Source organism: Salvia splendens, chromosome 11, assembly GCF_004379255.2.
Source record: "Salvia splendens isolate huo1 chromosome 11, SspV2, whole genome shotgun sequence".
NCBI classification, from domain to species: Eukaryota; Viridiplantae; Streptophyta; class Magnoliopsida; order Lamiales; family Lamiaceae; genus Salvia; species Salvia splendens.
Window position 1 is genome coordinate 24,889,448 of NC_056042.1, and position 17,559 is coordinate 24,907,006.

The following is a 17,559-nucleotide window of genomic DNA, read 5'->3' on the forward strand; positions in this document are numbered from 1 at the left end:
TCCGAGGCTTCCTCCGTCTAGCAATTTTCTTCCAATTGTTCACCCTTTCGCCAGTTTCCTAGGACCATGCAAGCGTCCTCTTCTTTTCCTGGATCTGGCGAAAAACTTCACATACCTGACTTAATTCAATGCGTTAGACCCAGTAATTTCATGAAATGAACTCCTAGACCGATGCATGAAATTAGCCTTATCTAAAATCATGCTAAGAGTGATGTGTTTTGTAAACAAGAGTGAAGTAAAATCATGCTAAGAGTGATGTGTTTTGTTAACAAGAGTGAAGTAAAATCATGCTAAGAGTGATGTGTTTTGTTAACAACAGTGAAGTAAAATCATGCTAACAGTGATGGGTTTTTTCTCTTGTGTCAATAGTGTTTGTATTCAACCTCTATTAAATTTGTACATATTTAACCTTAAAAATCAAAGAAATTATTGGCATTTCCACATAATTATCCTCAAAATATTTGTGTAGGCCTATTTGAGAATTCTCACGGCGATGGCGAGGCCGTCCTGGATGGAGACGAAGAGGACTCCGAAGAAGGCGCAGAGCATGACGAGGAAGTCGAACTTGCCGAGCTTCTAGATGTGAGTGGCGGCGGGGAGATCGATGAGGCCGACGACGGTGGTGATGATGGTGGCCCCGAGCACGAGGTTAGGAGTGTAGTGGAAGAGCGGCATGAGGAAGAGGAGCGTGACCATCACCGTCACGGCCATGACGACGTTGGAGAGGGCGGTTTTGCAACCAGCGTTGTGGTTGACGGCGGATCTGGAGAAGGCACCGGTGGTGACGTAGCAGGAGGTGGAGGATCCGATGATGGTCATGATCCTATTTTATATTTTCATATTTTAATTTCCAAAAATACCCTTGGCCTATTTTATATTATTAAAATAAATAATATTTGTTTCATTAAAATGTGTGGCTGAGATTTGTTCTCTAGTTATACACTTAATATTAGTTATATCTTGATCACTAACCTCTATATATATATATATATATATATATATATATGGTTTTGATCAAGATAGAACCATTCCTCACCAGGGATGTTAGGATAAAAAACGCTCCAAAGTTAGAGTTATACCACTGATGCGTCGGGTTATGAGAGTTTTCTCCCTATTCTTCCTCCTTTCCTATGAATTTCCCTGGGCCAGGCTACGATTTTTTTTTCTCTTCCTCATTTTTCTGTATTACAACCCCTTTCCCCTGGACGTTTTCCATCGTCCTAACTTCATTCAGATCGCATTCGGCTTATTAAGGAAGAAAGTGTCAAAGTTGATCTGCTTTCTCTCTTCAATCACTCTTACTAAGGGGATCTTGCCTTATTATCTAGCTAGCTCATGCGAAGCACACATCCTAAGACACAAAAACGATACTTACTCCCCCCCTCCCGCTTCACTCAAGCTTGTCCCCAAGCCATCGTAGTGAAGGGGGGAAAAGGGAAGTACTAACAGCAGACTGATAAAGCAAACAACAACAAACACAAATACAGAGCAAAACTTCTCACACTTAGACCGAGCATCGGGCTAAGTGGGAGAAGGCGCAACAAACAAACTAAGGCATGCAAAAAAAACAAAACACCCCCTTCTCACACTTAGACCAAAAGTTGGGCTAAGTGTAAGAAAGGCAACACATATGTACAATTACAGAGCATGCTGGCATATAAGAACACAAACAAAACGGAAAAAAAAAAAAGGGTTACTTGGCTCCGTGGGGGGTTCAATTCGGGGTCTGGCCCCCGCGAGGGCCAGACTTTGGTGGCGCTGTCTGGTGGGTCACCTTAGCTTTCTTTCTGGCTGGCAACTCCGGCTTCTCTTGTCGTTCTTCTGTCAGGCGGGGTACGGTTGTCTTCAATATCACGGGCCGAGAGGGAGATGGAGTAGTCTGGGGCCTCGGGGCATGCGGTGGCTTCTGCGCATTCAGACTTCCTTGACCTGGAGTTGTAGAATCGCCGCTAGGCTTCGGAAGTTCCTTCGGTGTCTCTGGGAACCTTGCTCTAAGCCACTTTGTCATTGCCATCATCAACTCAACACCTTCCGTCATCTTTTCTGTACATCTGGTCGATGTCGCCACAAGATCAGACATGCGCCCCTTGAGGGTCACCATTTCCTCCCTAACCTTCCGAACTTCTACTCTTATTTCTTCCATCTCCGTTCGTACTCCGGCGACTTCCTTCCTCACTTTCTCAGCCTCACTACTATCCTTCCCTTTACCCCGCAGGGACACAATTTCATTCCGAACCATCTTCATTTCTGACCTCATCCAACCAACCTCCTTTCGCACTTCCTCTACTTCTATCCTGGCTCCTGCTTCCAAACCAGTAGTATTCTTCACTTCCACCACATCGGATTCCTGTTTCACCTGAGTCTCTGACTGCCCAACCTCGTAAAAGCATACTTCCCTTCCGCGTGCGATCAGCAACCCTTTATTGAAAAAATAATCCATGTTAAAAACCTAAGGGGGCGAACATGTCTTTACCTCTCGGCATGCCTTATGGATCTTCATTATCACATTCCTCTGCAGATAAGCTCCGAGCAAGTGGCACGTGTATAGGTGCCGGGAAGGATTTGCAGTCACTTGATGGCAGGCTTGGGCTATCCAGTAGCCCAAGTGAACTCTTACCCCCGTAGCCATGCACCATGTGAAGTACAGATCGGCGGTAGTCAGAGCGTTGTTGGCTGTGCCCATTAAATTGTAACTAATAAAAGTCTGGGCAAACCTCAGGACCCTATTTTCGATGTGGTGTGCCTTCGAAAAGCTTGTTTTAAACTGACCCACCCTCGGGTGAGTCAAGAACTCCCATGCGCTTTGCGCTTTGAATCCCGGCGTCATTTTCGGGGGACCAATCATCCTCTCGCTCCACAGGCCTTCATCGTCCTCCGTTCGCGTCTGCAAACCCATCCGCAAGGTCCATTCCCGGATGCTCATCGTATGTTCCTCACTGAAAAGTCTGAAATTAATGGAGTCGGCATCCAAATCGGTAGTGGACTTAAATCGGAAGGTGGAAAAGAATTCTCGGGCCAGGTCAATCGGAACCTCGGTAGTACTGTGCTTGAGCAACCAATCGAAGCCTATTGCGTCGATATAAGTCCGGAATTCATCGTTGCAAGCAATCGTTTTGAGCTCCGATGAGCTATACATCTTTCCGGACTTAGCGACCTTCCCCTCAGTACTCTTCTCCTTATAAATGGCCGTGCGCTTTGGGTCGTCAAACGTCCTCATTTCATCTAGCAAGCTGTTTGTTATCCACACTTCGGTTGGCTCAAAGTTGAATTCCTCTCCTTGTTCCTCTTCCGAGTCGCTGGACTCAGAAGGGCTCTCGGTTTCTGCGGCATATGGCACCTTAGCTGCCGGCGGAAGCGTGGATTCAGTAGAGTTCCCTCTCGCCTTCTTGGTCGAGGAAGGAGCAATTTGTTTCCCCTTCCTTTTCTTCTCAGCCGCTTGGCGACGTTTCTCCTCATCACTCTCCCCCCTGCCAGGTCTGGGAGAGTTCACCTGTTCAGATGCTGCGGTCTCTGGACCCAGCAATTCTTCCTCCGTCGGCTCCACAGTTTCATCAATCTCATCAATGAGGCTCCGGCGAGCCAGCCTCCTAGCATCTCTGGGGTTGACCGGCGAGTCGGTCTCCTCTGGGATCTCGGTCAGATCCACAATCAACTTCACCCCGGCGTCAGCGGGTTCCTGGCTAATTTCAGAATCGAGGGCTTCTCCCTCCTTGGACAACAATGGGGTTGCCCCCGAGATGTAAACAGGGGTCTCTACCCCCTCAAATCCTTCTCCGACGTGGGCCTCAGTACCCACCGGTTTCTCAGGGGTATCCCCCTCCACATTTTGTTCAGAATTTAGGGCCTCGTCGCCCCCACCTTCACCAACTATAGAGGCTTCCCCCTCCACAGATTCTTCCAAAACAGGGGTTTCCCCCTTAGAAACACTAACATCAGCAACAGAAACTCTTACTTCCTCAGACGGGTTCATAACAACTTTCTCAACATATTCCTCACTAGCAAGTACGGGCTTCACCCCCTCAGTTGCAGAATCTAATCTTGGTTCGCACATAGCCAACAATTCCAACCCTGTGACCAAATCTGAGTCGTCTTCACGATTCCCTGCGGTGGTTGGTTCCGGGCTAGGGGTCGTGGATTCTTGAATGTCCTCCGGTTGTGTGGTGGTCTCCAGAGCAACTGTCTCCTCTGGTACGGCAGTGGGTTCCAGAATGGCGATGGCTTCTTGAACGGTTTCAGGTTCGGCGACGGGTTCTGAGACGGTCTCCGGTTGTGGTACACTAGAAGACGGAGCAGCTTGTACGGATTTACCCATTGCGGTTGCAAACATGGCGAATGCCTCCATCGCCTTCTCCGCACCCCCAAATTTCTGGAATAGCTCAGCCATAAACGCCGCCGCCCCAGAGTCGGCGGACCCTGAGGTGCATCCGGTTCCTTGTTTGTTTTCCATGGATGTTGTTTTGGGGAATTTTTGTAAAGAATTTGGGGCGGAATTAGCAAATTAGGGTTAGAGAGAGTAAAAGGGGAGAGGAAATTGGGGATTTTTGTGTTTGTGAATATTGGAGAGAGAATAGGTAACGAGAAATAAAAAGGCAAAACGATTATAGTGTAGGCATGAGAGAGGACGTTTTGGCAGGCGGTTGCAGGTGATGACGCTTGCGACCGTACGCCTCCCCATAAAGTGCCTTTTGAAATCCAAACCGGTGCCAACTCCCTCCAAAATTTTTACTCCACAACTCCTTACCCTTGTGAATTCCTTCTGCAAAATCACACTTAGAGAAAAACATTAAACTAAAAATTGAAACGCCAGACTCTCCGGATCTAGGGTATGACAGTATCAAAAACATTCCTTAAGGAGTCTGGTATTTCAAAAATATTTTTGGAAGATTATTTTTTTCTGATTTGTTTGGGTTTTTCTTGATTTAAAGAAGGCGATTGAATATTTACAATTTATGTTCAAGTGTTCTTAAGATTCCCTAGGTCAGGTCATGCTAAAACTTCTTGGATGCTGGACCTAGGAAATTTCTAAGAACACTCACTTCCCAGATCTATTAGGCGATATCATGGAGTGCGCGTAGTGGCAATTCGTCCACTACACACATCTCCGAGCTATCCCTAAATACCTTTACCCTATGACCGTTAACAAGAAAATGAGTAGAGTTTGAAGAACTTCCCTGGATTTCTACAGCTCCATTTGCACGCAGACTCACAACAGTGTATGGCCAAATCCATTTGGACTTTAACTTACCAGGCATTAGCTTGAGCCGGGATTGGAATAGAAGAACCTTCTGCCCGACTTGCAATTCCTTGACCCGGAGGTTCTTGTCATGCCAGAGTCTCGTTTTCTCTTTGTACCACATCGCCGATTCATATGACTCCAGCCTTAGCTCCTCCAACTCCTGCAGCTGCAATTTCCTCTCTTCCTCGCAGGATTCGGGTCTCATGTTTATCTCCTTGACCGCCCAATATGCTCGGTGTTCTACTCCCACGGGCAAGTGACACATTTTGCCGAACACAAGCCAATTTGGTGACATCCCAATAGGCGTCTTGTATGCCGTCCGGTAAGCCCATAGTGCGTCTCCAAGCCTCTTACTCCAGTCTTTCCTGGACGGATTAACCGTCTTTTCCAGTATCGCCTTTATTTCTCTGTTGGATATTTCCGCCTGGCCGTTGGATTGAGGATGATAAGGTGTAGACAGTCTGTGGTGGACACCATATTTTCTCATCAGAGCTTCAATAGTCCGGTTGCGGAAGTGCGTCCCATTGTCAGATATTATAGCTCTGGGCACTCCGTACCTGTTGAAAATGTTAGCTCTAAGAAACTTTGCTACCTCCTTAGCTTCACACGAGGTGGTTGCTTTTGCCTCTATCCACTTTGACACATAATCCACTGCCACAAGTATGTAAGTGTTCCCGTATGAAGATGGAAATGGACCCATGAAGTCCATCCCCCAAACATCGAAGATCTCACACACAATCACTGGAACTTGCGGCATCTCATCCCTCCTGGATATTCCCCCGGTCTGTTGACACCTCTCACAATTCTGACAAAACTCGAACGCATCCCTATGCAATGTAGGCCAGTAAAAACCACTGTCTAACACCTTCCTTGCGGTCTTCCTAGGTCCAAAGTGACCTCCACAAGCTAGGGCATGGCAATGATTCAGCACATCCCTCTGTTCCCACTCCGGGATACACCTCCGGATTACTTGGTCGGCTCCCATTCGCCACAAATACGGGTCATCCCAGAAATAGTACTTGGCCTCGCTCTTCAATTTCATCTTCTAGGCCCGGGAGATTACTTGCGAACTGGGCACTTCTCCAGTGACTAAGTAATTCGCCAGGTCTGCGAACCATGGCTCAGCGTTTTGATGGCATTTCCCTTTTTCGACATCCCCTGGACCTGTTAACTCCATAACCTCCTCAGGGAATGCGTCCGGTATTGCTTCCTCGGTCTCCCCTTGAAATATCCTGCTCAGATGATCGGCTACTTTATTTTCAGTTCCCTTTTTATCTCTAACTTCCCAATCGAATTCTTGCAAAAGCAACACCCAACGGATTAATCTCGGCTTGGATTCTTTCTTCGCCAGCAAGTACTTTATTGCAGCGTGATCAGTGAAGACTATCACCCTCGACCCAAGCAAATAGGGTCGGAATTTTTCAAAAGAGTACACGACTGCCAACATTTCCTTCTCCGTGGTGTCATAGTTTTTCTGGGCCTGGTTGAGCGTTTTTGATGCATAGAAAATTACGTAACTTTTTCCGTCAACTCTTTGACCTAGCACCGCCCCTACTGCATAGTCACTCGCGTCGCACATTATTTCAAATGGCAAACTCCAATCGGGTGCTCGGATAATGGGAGCCGATACTAGTCTATCTTTTAGTAGTTGAAAAGCCTTTATGCATTCCTCATTGAAAACAAACTCAACATCATTGTGCAGCAAATGAGTGAGTGGCTGAGCAATCTTCGCAAAATCCTTTATGAATCTTCTATAAAATCCTGCGTGCCCTAGGAACCCTCTTACCTCCTTCTGGTTCATCGGGTAAGGCAGTTTTGATATCACCTCAATCTTTGCCTGGTCTACCTGTATACCTTTTTCCGAGACTACGTGCCCTAGGACAATTCCCTCAGGGACCATAAAGTGGCATTTCTCAAAGTTCAAAACCAAATGTTTTTCCTGGCACCTTCTCAATACTCTATCCAAACTAGCCAAACATGAGTCAAATGAATTCCCGTACACAGTGAAGTCGTCCATAAAAATCTCAATGCAGTCCTCCAAAAGATCCGAGAAGATACTCATCATACACCGCTGAAAAGTGCCTGGCGCATTGCACAGGCCAAACGGCATCCTCCTGTAAGCATACGTGCCGAAAGGACACGTGAAAGTTGTCTTCTCCTGGTCCTCGGGATCCACATAGATTTGAAAATACCCACTATACCCGTCTAGGAAACAGAAATATTGCTTGCCCGCCAGCCTTTCCAGCATCTGGTCAATGAAAGGTAGAGGGAAATGGTCTTTCTTGGTCGCTTCATTTAACTTCCTATAATCGATGCACATCCTCCACCCAGTGACTAGTCTGGTGGGCACCAATTCATTCTTGTCGTTCTTGACCACCTGTATTCCTGACTTCTTGGGTACCATATGGACTGGACTCACCCATTCACTGTCTGGTATGGAATAAATGATTCCTAGGGAGAGTAGTTTCAATACTTCCTTCAGCACTTCCTCCCTCATGTTAGGATTCAATTTGCGTTGAGGATCTCTGCAGGCTTTTGCTCATTCCTCCAAACGGATGTGATGCATGCACAAATCTGGACTAATTCCTACCAGGTCAGAGAGTGTCCACCCAATAGCCTTCTTGTTTCTTCGGATTACCTTCAGCAGTTCCTCTTCTTGTCCTTCGGTCAAGCTGCTGTTGATAATAATAGGGAAAGTTTCGTTCTCCTCTATATAAGCATACTTTAGGCCTGGTGGAAGTGTTTTCAGCTCTTTCTTGGGAACATCTTTTTCCTGGGGCAAGGGATTTTTCTCTGTTTCTTCCGTAGTCATTCCCTTCCTCGACCCAGCAGAACCTTCCACACTCGCCACATACGGTGTCTTTCTTGACCTAACTAGTTCCGGATTTGCACAGAATTCCAGAATTGCTTCAGCTAACTCCTCATCAGATAACTCACTTGTGTTCATTGCTTGACACCAACTGGCTACCTCTCTATCAATGGCATGACTCATCTCGGAGTTCTCAATCTGTTCTTGCATTAATTCCGTCTCAAGGTATTCCTGGACCAAAGGGTTAATAACATCTATAGCATGCAGGTTTTCAACGTCAAGAGGTTTCTTCATTGCCTCATCTATACTGAATGTATATTTCTCCCCATTATAATCAAGGCAAATTGTTCCATCAAAAACATCAATGATAGTTTTAGCGGTACGTAGGAAAGGTCTCCCTAAAAGTACTCCGCCCGACTCAGCAGACTCATTATCACTCATCTTAATCACATGGAAATCAGCAGGGTACAAGAAGTCATGTACCCTGACTATCACATTCTCAAGCACCCCTTCAGGACAGATGCATGACCTATCCGCCAATTGAATCACAACTTTCGTATCTACCATGCCTACCCCAACTAACTTCTTGTATATGGAAAGTGGTAACACGTTTATCGACGCACCTAAATCACACATAGCATGCTCGATTTTCACGTCACCAATAGAGATGGGTAAGGTGAACATACCTGGGTCATTGCATTTTGAAGGCATCTTCCTCTTCTGAATTACTGCGGAGACATTCTCGCCTATCAGAATTTTCCCACTGGGCCTAGCCTTCCCAGCTATAAATTCCTTGATGAACTTGCTAAAGACTGGCATCTTCAGGGCCTGTAAAAATGGCAGATTGATTTCCAACTTCCCAAAAATGTCCATGAAGTCTACCGGTTCTTCCTTCTGTTTCTTGGCTTCCCCCCGACTTGGAAAAGGTTTCAGTCGCTTCCCTGCTCCGGTAGAACTTTCAGCTGATAACTCTCCAGTTTCTTTTCCCACTGCCTCATCTTCCAACTCCGGCTCTGGGTCGAGGAAGAATGGTTCGGTCGGTCTAGGCAATTGTTTCTCCAAATCTTTTTCCTCAAGATCATCCTTGACCAAGGGACTTCCTCCCTCCAAGTGTCTGGGTCTGGGAGTTGTATCCTCTTTCTTCTTGCCTTCCTTAGGATCTATCCCCTCCTTTGTTCTCACCACCGGTCCCTCATATCCTTTCCCGGACCTCAAGGTAATCTGACTTATATTAGCTCTATCAGGTGGCCTTACTGAGGCCGGAATTTTTCCTTCGTTTCCCCGCATGTCACTCAAAGAAGTGGCTATTTGGCACAGTTGCTTAGCCAGCATATCCATGGCTGCTTTCTGTTCTTGCTGAGCGTCTTGAAGCTTGTGCACTACGTCATTGTTCGATTGCAGGTTGTTTTGCATATGTTGCTGAGAACTGACGAGGTCGTGCACCATATCATCGATACTTTTTGGTGGTTTCGGGGGCTGACTGGGCCCTGGCCCTATACTCAGAGTTGGTCCACTCGCTTGATTCTGACGAGCGTTTCCTTGACCGCCTGAAGAGTTATTGTATTGATTTCCTTGGCCCTGGTAATTGTTCTGAAAATTCCTTTGGTGTGGTGGTACATAAGAGTTCCCTTGACTGCTCTGATTTCTGTTTCCCCAGTTTGGGTGGTCTTCTTGGTTACGATTGATCCAGTTGCCCTGCCCTTCTTGATTCCTTCCTGACCAGTTACCTTGTCTTTCGGGCTGAGGTGCAAACTGCTGACTTTGTTGTGGTGCCAGCTGATTCTGTTCATTGTCAGTCCATCTGAAATTTGGATGGTTTCTCCAAGGCGCATCTCTCTGTCTCCCTGGATTCCAGCTCCCATCGGGATTCCAACTTCCCATTGCATTAACCTGGGCCTGATAATCTCCTTCCTGGGTCCCGTAATATTGTTGCATTCGATTATCTCCTGGACCAGGAGATTTCTCCTTCCCTTGTGAAGCCAGTGGAATCGTCTTTTCAATCGCGTTCAAAAGAGCCTTCTCGAGCCTATCAATCCTTGCTTCGACTTTGTCATCTTCTTGTTCTCTCACAGCATGCACCGATCCTCTTTTCACTGCATTCCTAGGGTTATCGTACGCCTTCTTAGCGTCAATCAACTTCCCTAGGATCTCTCTTGCCTCACTTCCCCTTTTTCTTGTGAAATTTCCCCCACTCGAGGAGTTCATTAAGTCCTTTGACTCGGGAGTTGTTCCTTCGTAAAACAGAGAGTAGGTCTCTGCCTCTATCATTCGGTGATTCGGGCATGCATCCAACAACCCCTTAAATCTCGACCAATACTGACTCAACGATTCATCGTAATCTTGCTTACACTCTAGTATTTCTTTCTTAAGTGCATTCGTCTTGTTGGATGGGAAGAAATAATCTAAGAATTCTAACTTGAAGTCCCTCCACGTGCGGATAGAATCCGGAGGCAACCTCAATAGCCACGTATTAGCTTCCCCCTTCAAGGTAAACGAAATCGCTCGTAGGCGATAATCCTCCTCTGTTGCATCATTCGGCCTCTTCTGAATACCACATAACTTACTGAATTCATTTAAGAACTCATACGGACACTCATTTCTACGCCCAGAGAACGTCGGCAAGATGCCGAGTACGTTTGTCTTGATCTCGATAGTCCTCTGGCGTGGATTCATCACTATAGCTTGAGCTGGTTCTCCATCTAAATGGGCAGTGAGAGAGCCGATTTCTGGATCTGGGTCTACCACCTGCGCCATGACTACTTCCTCTTCTTCCCCTGTTTCTGACTCTGTTTCTGATTCGGGTGGTGATTCTGGATCTTCGCGTCCTGATGACGTCCAAGATTCGTCGCTAGTAAATTCACTCGGAAATGGGCCTCCCGTGGTGAACCCTGATCTGGTGGTCACAGTAGAGACTATATCCTTAACTCGCCAATCAAACTGGCCGTGTTTCCACCCAGATGAGTTGCTCCAGTAGGTAGACCTTGAGCCTCTGCTCATAAACTGCAAGACAAAAAGAGAAAGAAAACAAATCAAAACTATTTACACCACAGACTCTGAACACTAACACTAAGCACGCCATCCATCCCCGGCAACGACGCCATTTGAAGTGGGTTGGGCCTGCCTCTCGACTCTAATGTCGAATGACTAGACTCAGGAGTAAGCAAGTGTGCACATATGAGAATTAATGTAAGGCTCGGTCCAGACACAACGCTCCTTAAATCCACTGGATCACTGGGTCCAGGAACTCAAGAGAACTACAGTGTTTTTGTCGTTGGATACACTCGACTCCCCTTCAAAAAATAAATCCCTCAACCCGAATACTATGAATTAGTATAGGGAAGTGGGGTCGATCCCACAGAGATGGATTCGCGGGGTAGTGCTAAGAGACTATGGAAACAAACGGCTGCTGCCACGCAAAGGGGTTGAGATTTTAACTACCACTAGATCTAGGCAAGAAATGTAAACGCTAGACCTAGGACACAGAAAACTTACTGGAATCAGACATCAAATCCGAAAGACACAATCACTTCCTTGACTGAGTAAATAACTAACTGATTGAGACTAGGCGGAAAGAATAAAACAGCGGGGAACATGATTCCAAATATAGCAAGTACGGTAAAAAGCTGCAGATAACAGATCAGCTCCAGCTAGCCTCGCATGCAAAGTTCCTAACAGATTCAGAAACGCAAATGCAGAAAACAGAGCATACTCCCAGATTCGAACAGAATATAGAAATTGAGATGCCGGAAACTTGCCACGAATCGGAAATAAACCAGATCTACGTAAACTAGGCGGAATGAAATGAAAACACGTAAGCTAGGCATGAAATTTAAACACTCCTGCTCAGAATCACGTCGGACGCTTAATCCACTCCGGATCCAAGCAATCCAAACTCAACAATCAACTAAATCAACTCCATAACTCCGATTCTAACAGATCTGCTCCGATCACCGCCAAATTCAATCAATCAAGAACAATCTGCAAACAAATCACAAACTCCAGCAAAACCCAACCTCCGATTCATCCAAAAACAGAACCATTCTTCAGATCCAAACGAAAAATATCAGCAAATAATCAGAAACCAACTGCAAAAAAAAATAAACAACTCCGACAATCCAACTCGAAATCAAGCGAACTCAACCAGCAAACCAGAAATGAACACAATAGACATAAGCGAAAGTAAAATCTGGAATAAAACAGGAAATATTGGTTAACAAAAGAAAACCGAGCTTCGAACAGCGAAGCTCGGTGGAATCAGTGTAAACAGCAACGGAAATGTAAATTGTTTCTTCGCCCTTGAACTAGGACGGTGTTACAACCCTCGAACCACTCTCGGAAAGCTAAAACGTGAACCCCAGCCAAGTGCTAACTGGAATCTCTCGCGAATTTGGAGTCAAGTGTGTGGAAAGGTGAATCGAGCAAGGGGCTGTTAGTGAGGCCTCCACCCGAGAAGGTCCCTCCAGCCTGCATGCTTCTCCCTTTTATAGATGCGGACATAGCCTTCTAGAGTTTTTGTAGAAATCCCTATTCTACCCTTCAACTCCGAGGCTTCCTCCGTCTAGCAATTTTCTTCCAATTGTTCACCCTTTCGCCAGTTTCCTAGGACCATGCAAGCGTCCTCTTCTTTTCCTGGATCTGGCGAAAAACTTCACATACCTGACTTAATTCAATGCGTTAGACCCAGTAATTTCATGAAATGAACCCCTAGACCGATGCATGAAATTAGCCTTATCTAAAATCATGCTAAGAGTGGTGTGTTTTGTAAACAAGAGTGAAGTAAAATCATGCTAAGAGTGATGTGTTTTGTTAACAAGAGTGAAGTAAAATCATGCTAAGAGTGATGTGTTTTGTTAACAACAGTGAAGTAAAATCATGCTAACAGTGATGGGTTTTTTCTCTTGTGTCAATAGTGTTTGTATTCAACCTCTATTAAATTTGTACATATTTAACCTTAAAAATCAAAGAAATTATTGGCATTTCCACATAATTATCCTCAAAATATTTGTGTAGGCCTATTTGAGAATTCTCACGGCGATGGCGAGGCCGTCCTGGATGGAGACGAAGAGGACGCCGAAGAAGGCGCAGAGCATGACGAGGAAGTCGAACTTGCCGAGCTTCTAGATGTGAGTGGCGGCGGGGAGATCGATGAGGCCGACGACGGTGGTGATGATGGTGGCCCCGAGCACGAGGTTAGGAGTGTAGTGGAAGAGCGGCATGAGGAAGAGGAGCGTGACCATCACCGTCACGGCCATGACGACGTTGGAGAGGGCGGTTTTGCAACCGGCGTTGTGGTTGACGGCGGATCTGGAGAAGGCACCGGTGGTGACGTAGCAGGAGGTGGAGGATCCGATGATGTTCATGATCCTATTTTATATTTTCATATTTTAATTTCCAAAAATACCCTTGGCCTATTTTATATTATTAAAATAAATAATATTTGTTTCATTAAAATGTGTGGCTGAGATTTGTTCTCTAGTTATACACTTAATATTAGTTATATCTTGATCACTAACCTCTATATATATATATATATATATATATATATGGTTTTGATCAAGATAGAACCATTCTTAAATGTAGAACCAAGGCCAAATGGAGGCCGTTGGATCTTTTAATCCAGAGGTGTTGATTTGCCATTAATATTAATTAAATATAAACTTGGTAGTTTATAATTCGGTAGTTTTGATCATGTTCTATATTTGTGGGAAGGTTATGAATTTTGATCTTGGCCGTCCTTTTTTTCTCATCCAATGGATGAAATATAGTTCTAGGTTATATACTTTAGGATTGTTTTGTATATAAGACAACCCTATATATATATATATATATATATATATATATATATATAGAGTCCCATTATTCACAAATCCACTCTTAAAGACCGAACCACCGAACCATACCAAATTAGGGTTTTTAGATCTAGTTTTTTATGGATGAGAGACACAAATTTATCAATTATTTCCGCCTTCATCACGAGCCTATTCTAATTCATCCGAAGGTAAATAAGTCATACTAACATGTTACGAAGATTTAACTTCATTCCAGTAGGTTTTTACTTCATTCCAGTAGGTTTTTACTTCATTCCAATAGGATTATTACTTCATTCCAGTACGTAAATGCGGTTTTACCGTCGCGTGCCGTTCTTTCTCTCTACAATATCTATCACCACCGTCACAACCCTGATATGGTGTAATAAACACATGGAATGATGTAATAAATTATTAGAATGAAGTATGTGTAGAAGCATTTGAAGTCCTACTGGAATGAAGTAAAAACATTATCCAATGAAGTAATAACATTTCTGAATGAAGTAATAAACGCACTTGAATAAATTGCATTTTTTTATGTAAATAAAGTAAAAACTCAGGTCAATGAATTCAAATGAAACATATGTTGAATCATTTCAAAACCTACAGGAAGAAAGTAAAAACATGTTGTAGTTTCAAGGTATTACGTACAGAATGAAGTAATAAACCTATACAATGAAGTAAAATGGGCTTGTAATGAAGACCGAAAAATTTACACAGCAGCACATCTCATCAAAAAAGCTAGATCTAATGGCCCGGATTTACACAGTAAAATGGGCTTGTAATGATGACCGAAAAATTATTGGTTCGACATTGATCACAACTCTATATATATACATATATATATATATATATATATATATATATATATATATAGGGGCCTTATTCTCCTTTTCCACTCTTACATCCTTTTTCCTTCTTAATAATAACCATTAGATCTAGGGAATCGACGGATTGGATTGTGTGACTAAATTTTCATCCGCGTTGCATTATAGAAGTTGGCGTAATGCAGTACAGGGGTAATTTGGCCATTTGATAGAAGCTGAACCGCCAAATCTTGGAAACTGCTAATTTTACGGGATTTCGAACGCAATAATTCTCCTTCTTCCATCAGTCATTAATCCCACAACCCTTACATCTACTCCCACTCTCTCCACTACGAAAACCCTATATTTCAACATCCCCAGCGCCGCTTTTGGAGATTTTTGATTTTCTCGACCAAATTTTCCGAGGGAATTAGCTTTCAACGCTGAAATCGACTCGGAAACCCCGACTAATTTCCAATAGGTATGTTTCAAGAGTGATTTAGGCGTCTTTTTTTTGTGATTTTGCAGACCAAAGCGGTGGTTTCGTGATTTCGCAGACCCGTTTTTGGGTTTGGTTATATAATGATGAATTCCAGTACCATGATACGTGTTTGTTGGTTTTGCCAGATCGAAAATGCCGAAGAGGGGTCGTCCGCTATCGCAAGTAACAGAGGCTGCAGGTATAATTTTACATCGTCCTGCTTCAAATCAATATTTGTTTTTTCATATTGTGAGTGATGGTTTTAGCAATTCTGTTAAATCCCCAGTATACATGTTGTGTGGTGTGATGACTAAATACTTCACACGGTTCATAATTTCAGATATATTCAATGATTTGTGGAACTATAAGCATGGGTTTTTGGAGTTACTATGTGCATTATTTGTGGTATATTAGTTACAAATTGAAAAATACTTTTTTTATATGGAGTTTAATTCATATGAACTAAGCATTATGTAACATATGTTATGCATTATGTTTATCAAAACGTGCATTACAGATTAATTGTCGAACTGAAATTGTGTGTTTTGTATTACAATTTGTTGGTAACACAAGTACATTTGCATTTTGGATGAAATGCGTGATAAGGTCATTTGAATTTCCGAACATAATGTATGAATTGTGTTTCATAAAATATGCAGTACAGAGGTTCTGTGAAAAAATGTGTAGTCCGATGAAATAATAACGCATTATCAGGAGTATGTAATGAATTATCAGTAATATTTTGTCAATTATCAGTAGTATTTTATGCATTTTAAGTAATATTTTGTGCATCATCAGTATTATCTAATGCATTATCATTATTATTGATTGCATTGTCAGTGGTATCTACTGGCATTACCAGTAATATTGAGTGCATTATCAGTGATGTTTAATGCATTATGCGAATGTGTTACGCAATCATTCATGTGATCTGATTAATTACGCCGGTTGCATTAATATGTAAACATTATGACGAACACATCATTACACATATCGTACTCTACTGTATGGAAAAGGTTTGAATTTGATTCTTTGTTTGTGCAATTTCAGAAAAACGAGTAAGATCGGAACTCGATGATGCAGTCGATGATTTGATTCCGGTAGCTTTGGCACAGAAATTGAGGGATCGGTTGGCAGCGGCTCCCCCTAGTACCTCAGTAGCTGATGTTCAACAGAAGCAAGTTAAGGGAAGAAAGACTGACCGACTTTACTGCAGACGAACACCATCGGAGTTTTTGAATTGCTTGAAGCAATTAAATCCGAGGCAGAGAAGGGCTGTGACAGAAATAGGTTTCGGTGCAGTACTCTGTTTCGACATTAAAGAAATACCCAGCTTTCTTGCGTTTTGGGTGTTGAATGCCGTCAACCTCGCCCGCTGCCAAATACAGCTTCCTGGTGGTGAAGCACTCACTTTGGACGAAGAGGACGTCCACTTGACATTGGGATTTCCAAGGGGCCCTACACAGATATCGAGACCGGACGTCCCTCAGACAAATTTTGTCTATAACGACTTGGTAGCTGAAAGGTGTCAAAAGGGACGGTTTAAGATGAGCCCGAAGGACATCTCGGAGTTAATGATGGCTGACACTGGGGGGGTGAAGATTTCAAGAAGCTCTTCACTGGAGAATGCGTTAATCGAGACACCTAGTGATGGGCATTGCAAGCCAAAAATTCTACACTTCATCGAGGATGCGCAAGATATTAAAAATTTGAATTGGTGTGGGTATGTGCTATCCGTCCTAGAGGCAACGTTTCCAAGCTACGCAAAAGGACAAAGTGCTTTGTTCAATGGACCAATACATTTCTTAGTGGTATGTGAATTTCTAACTCCATCACATAAGTAATATCTTGCATTACAAGTATTCACATGCTGCATTATGCATACTTATTTTTGCATTATAGACCACTGACACTGTTTGGTCAATATTAATAGTGCGCCTACGTCGACCGCGTAGTACATATTCGGAGACGGGTCATCCGCGCATGGCCAACGATGAAGGGTTGGACCCTCGAGTCTCTTAAACAGAACAGGAGCTTCAAGGGGATGACGAGATCACAACACGACTGACACAGGCTAGGCTGGATGAGGAGGAGTACAGTCAGGATTGGATTGATGAAATGGAAAAGATGATGGCAGCTTATGACAAAAAAAAGTCAATCGCAATTGGATTCACCCGGCCATCATTTGTGTTAGACGGTTTTGATTGCCCAGACCCGTTTGCCACACAGCCTTCCCCACAAGCAGGCCAGAGCTCCAGAAATGCTGAACCCCTCCACACCGATGCAAGAGCAGATTGTGCACCGGTTGTGCGTCAGCCAGAAGAAGCAGTGAATCATGCAGGGTCGGCAATGCCTGATATAGCCTCCGATGTTGGCATACCTGATGTCCCAACTGAAGCGCATATTTCGGTTCCAGGATC

The 17,559-nt window shown here is 44.0% G+C and overlaps 1 protein-coding gene across 1 annotated transcript; it reads left to right on the forward strand.

Moving 5' to 3' along the window:
- The first annotated feature begins 14,968 nt into the window (after positions 1–14,968).
- On the forward strand, positions 14,969–17,207 carry LOC121754655. The gene is made up of 4 exons (XM_042149980.1): positions 14,969–15,139; positions 15,286–15,338; positions 16,190–16,950; positions 17,073–17,207. Exons 2-4 carry the CDS (start codon positions 15,293–15,295, stop codon positions 17,205–17,207), a joined length of 942 nt encoding a protein of 313 aa, XP_042005914.1. The 5' UTR covers positions 14,969–15,139; positions 15,286–15,292.
- Positions 17,208–17,559: the final 352 nt, after the last annotated feature.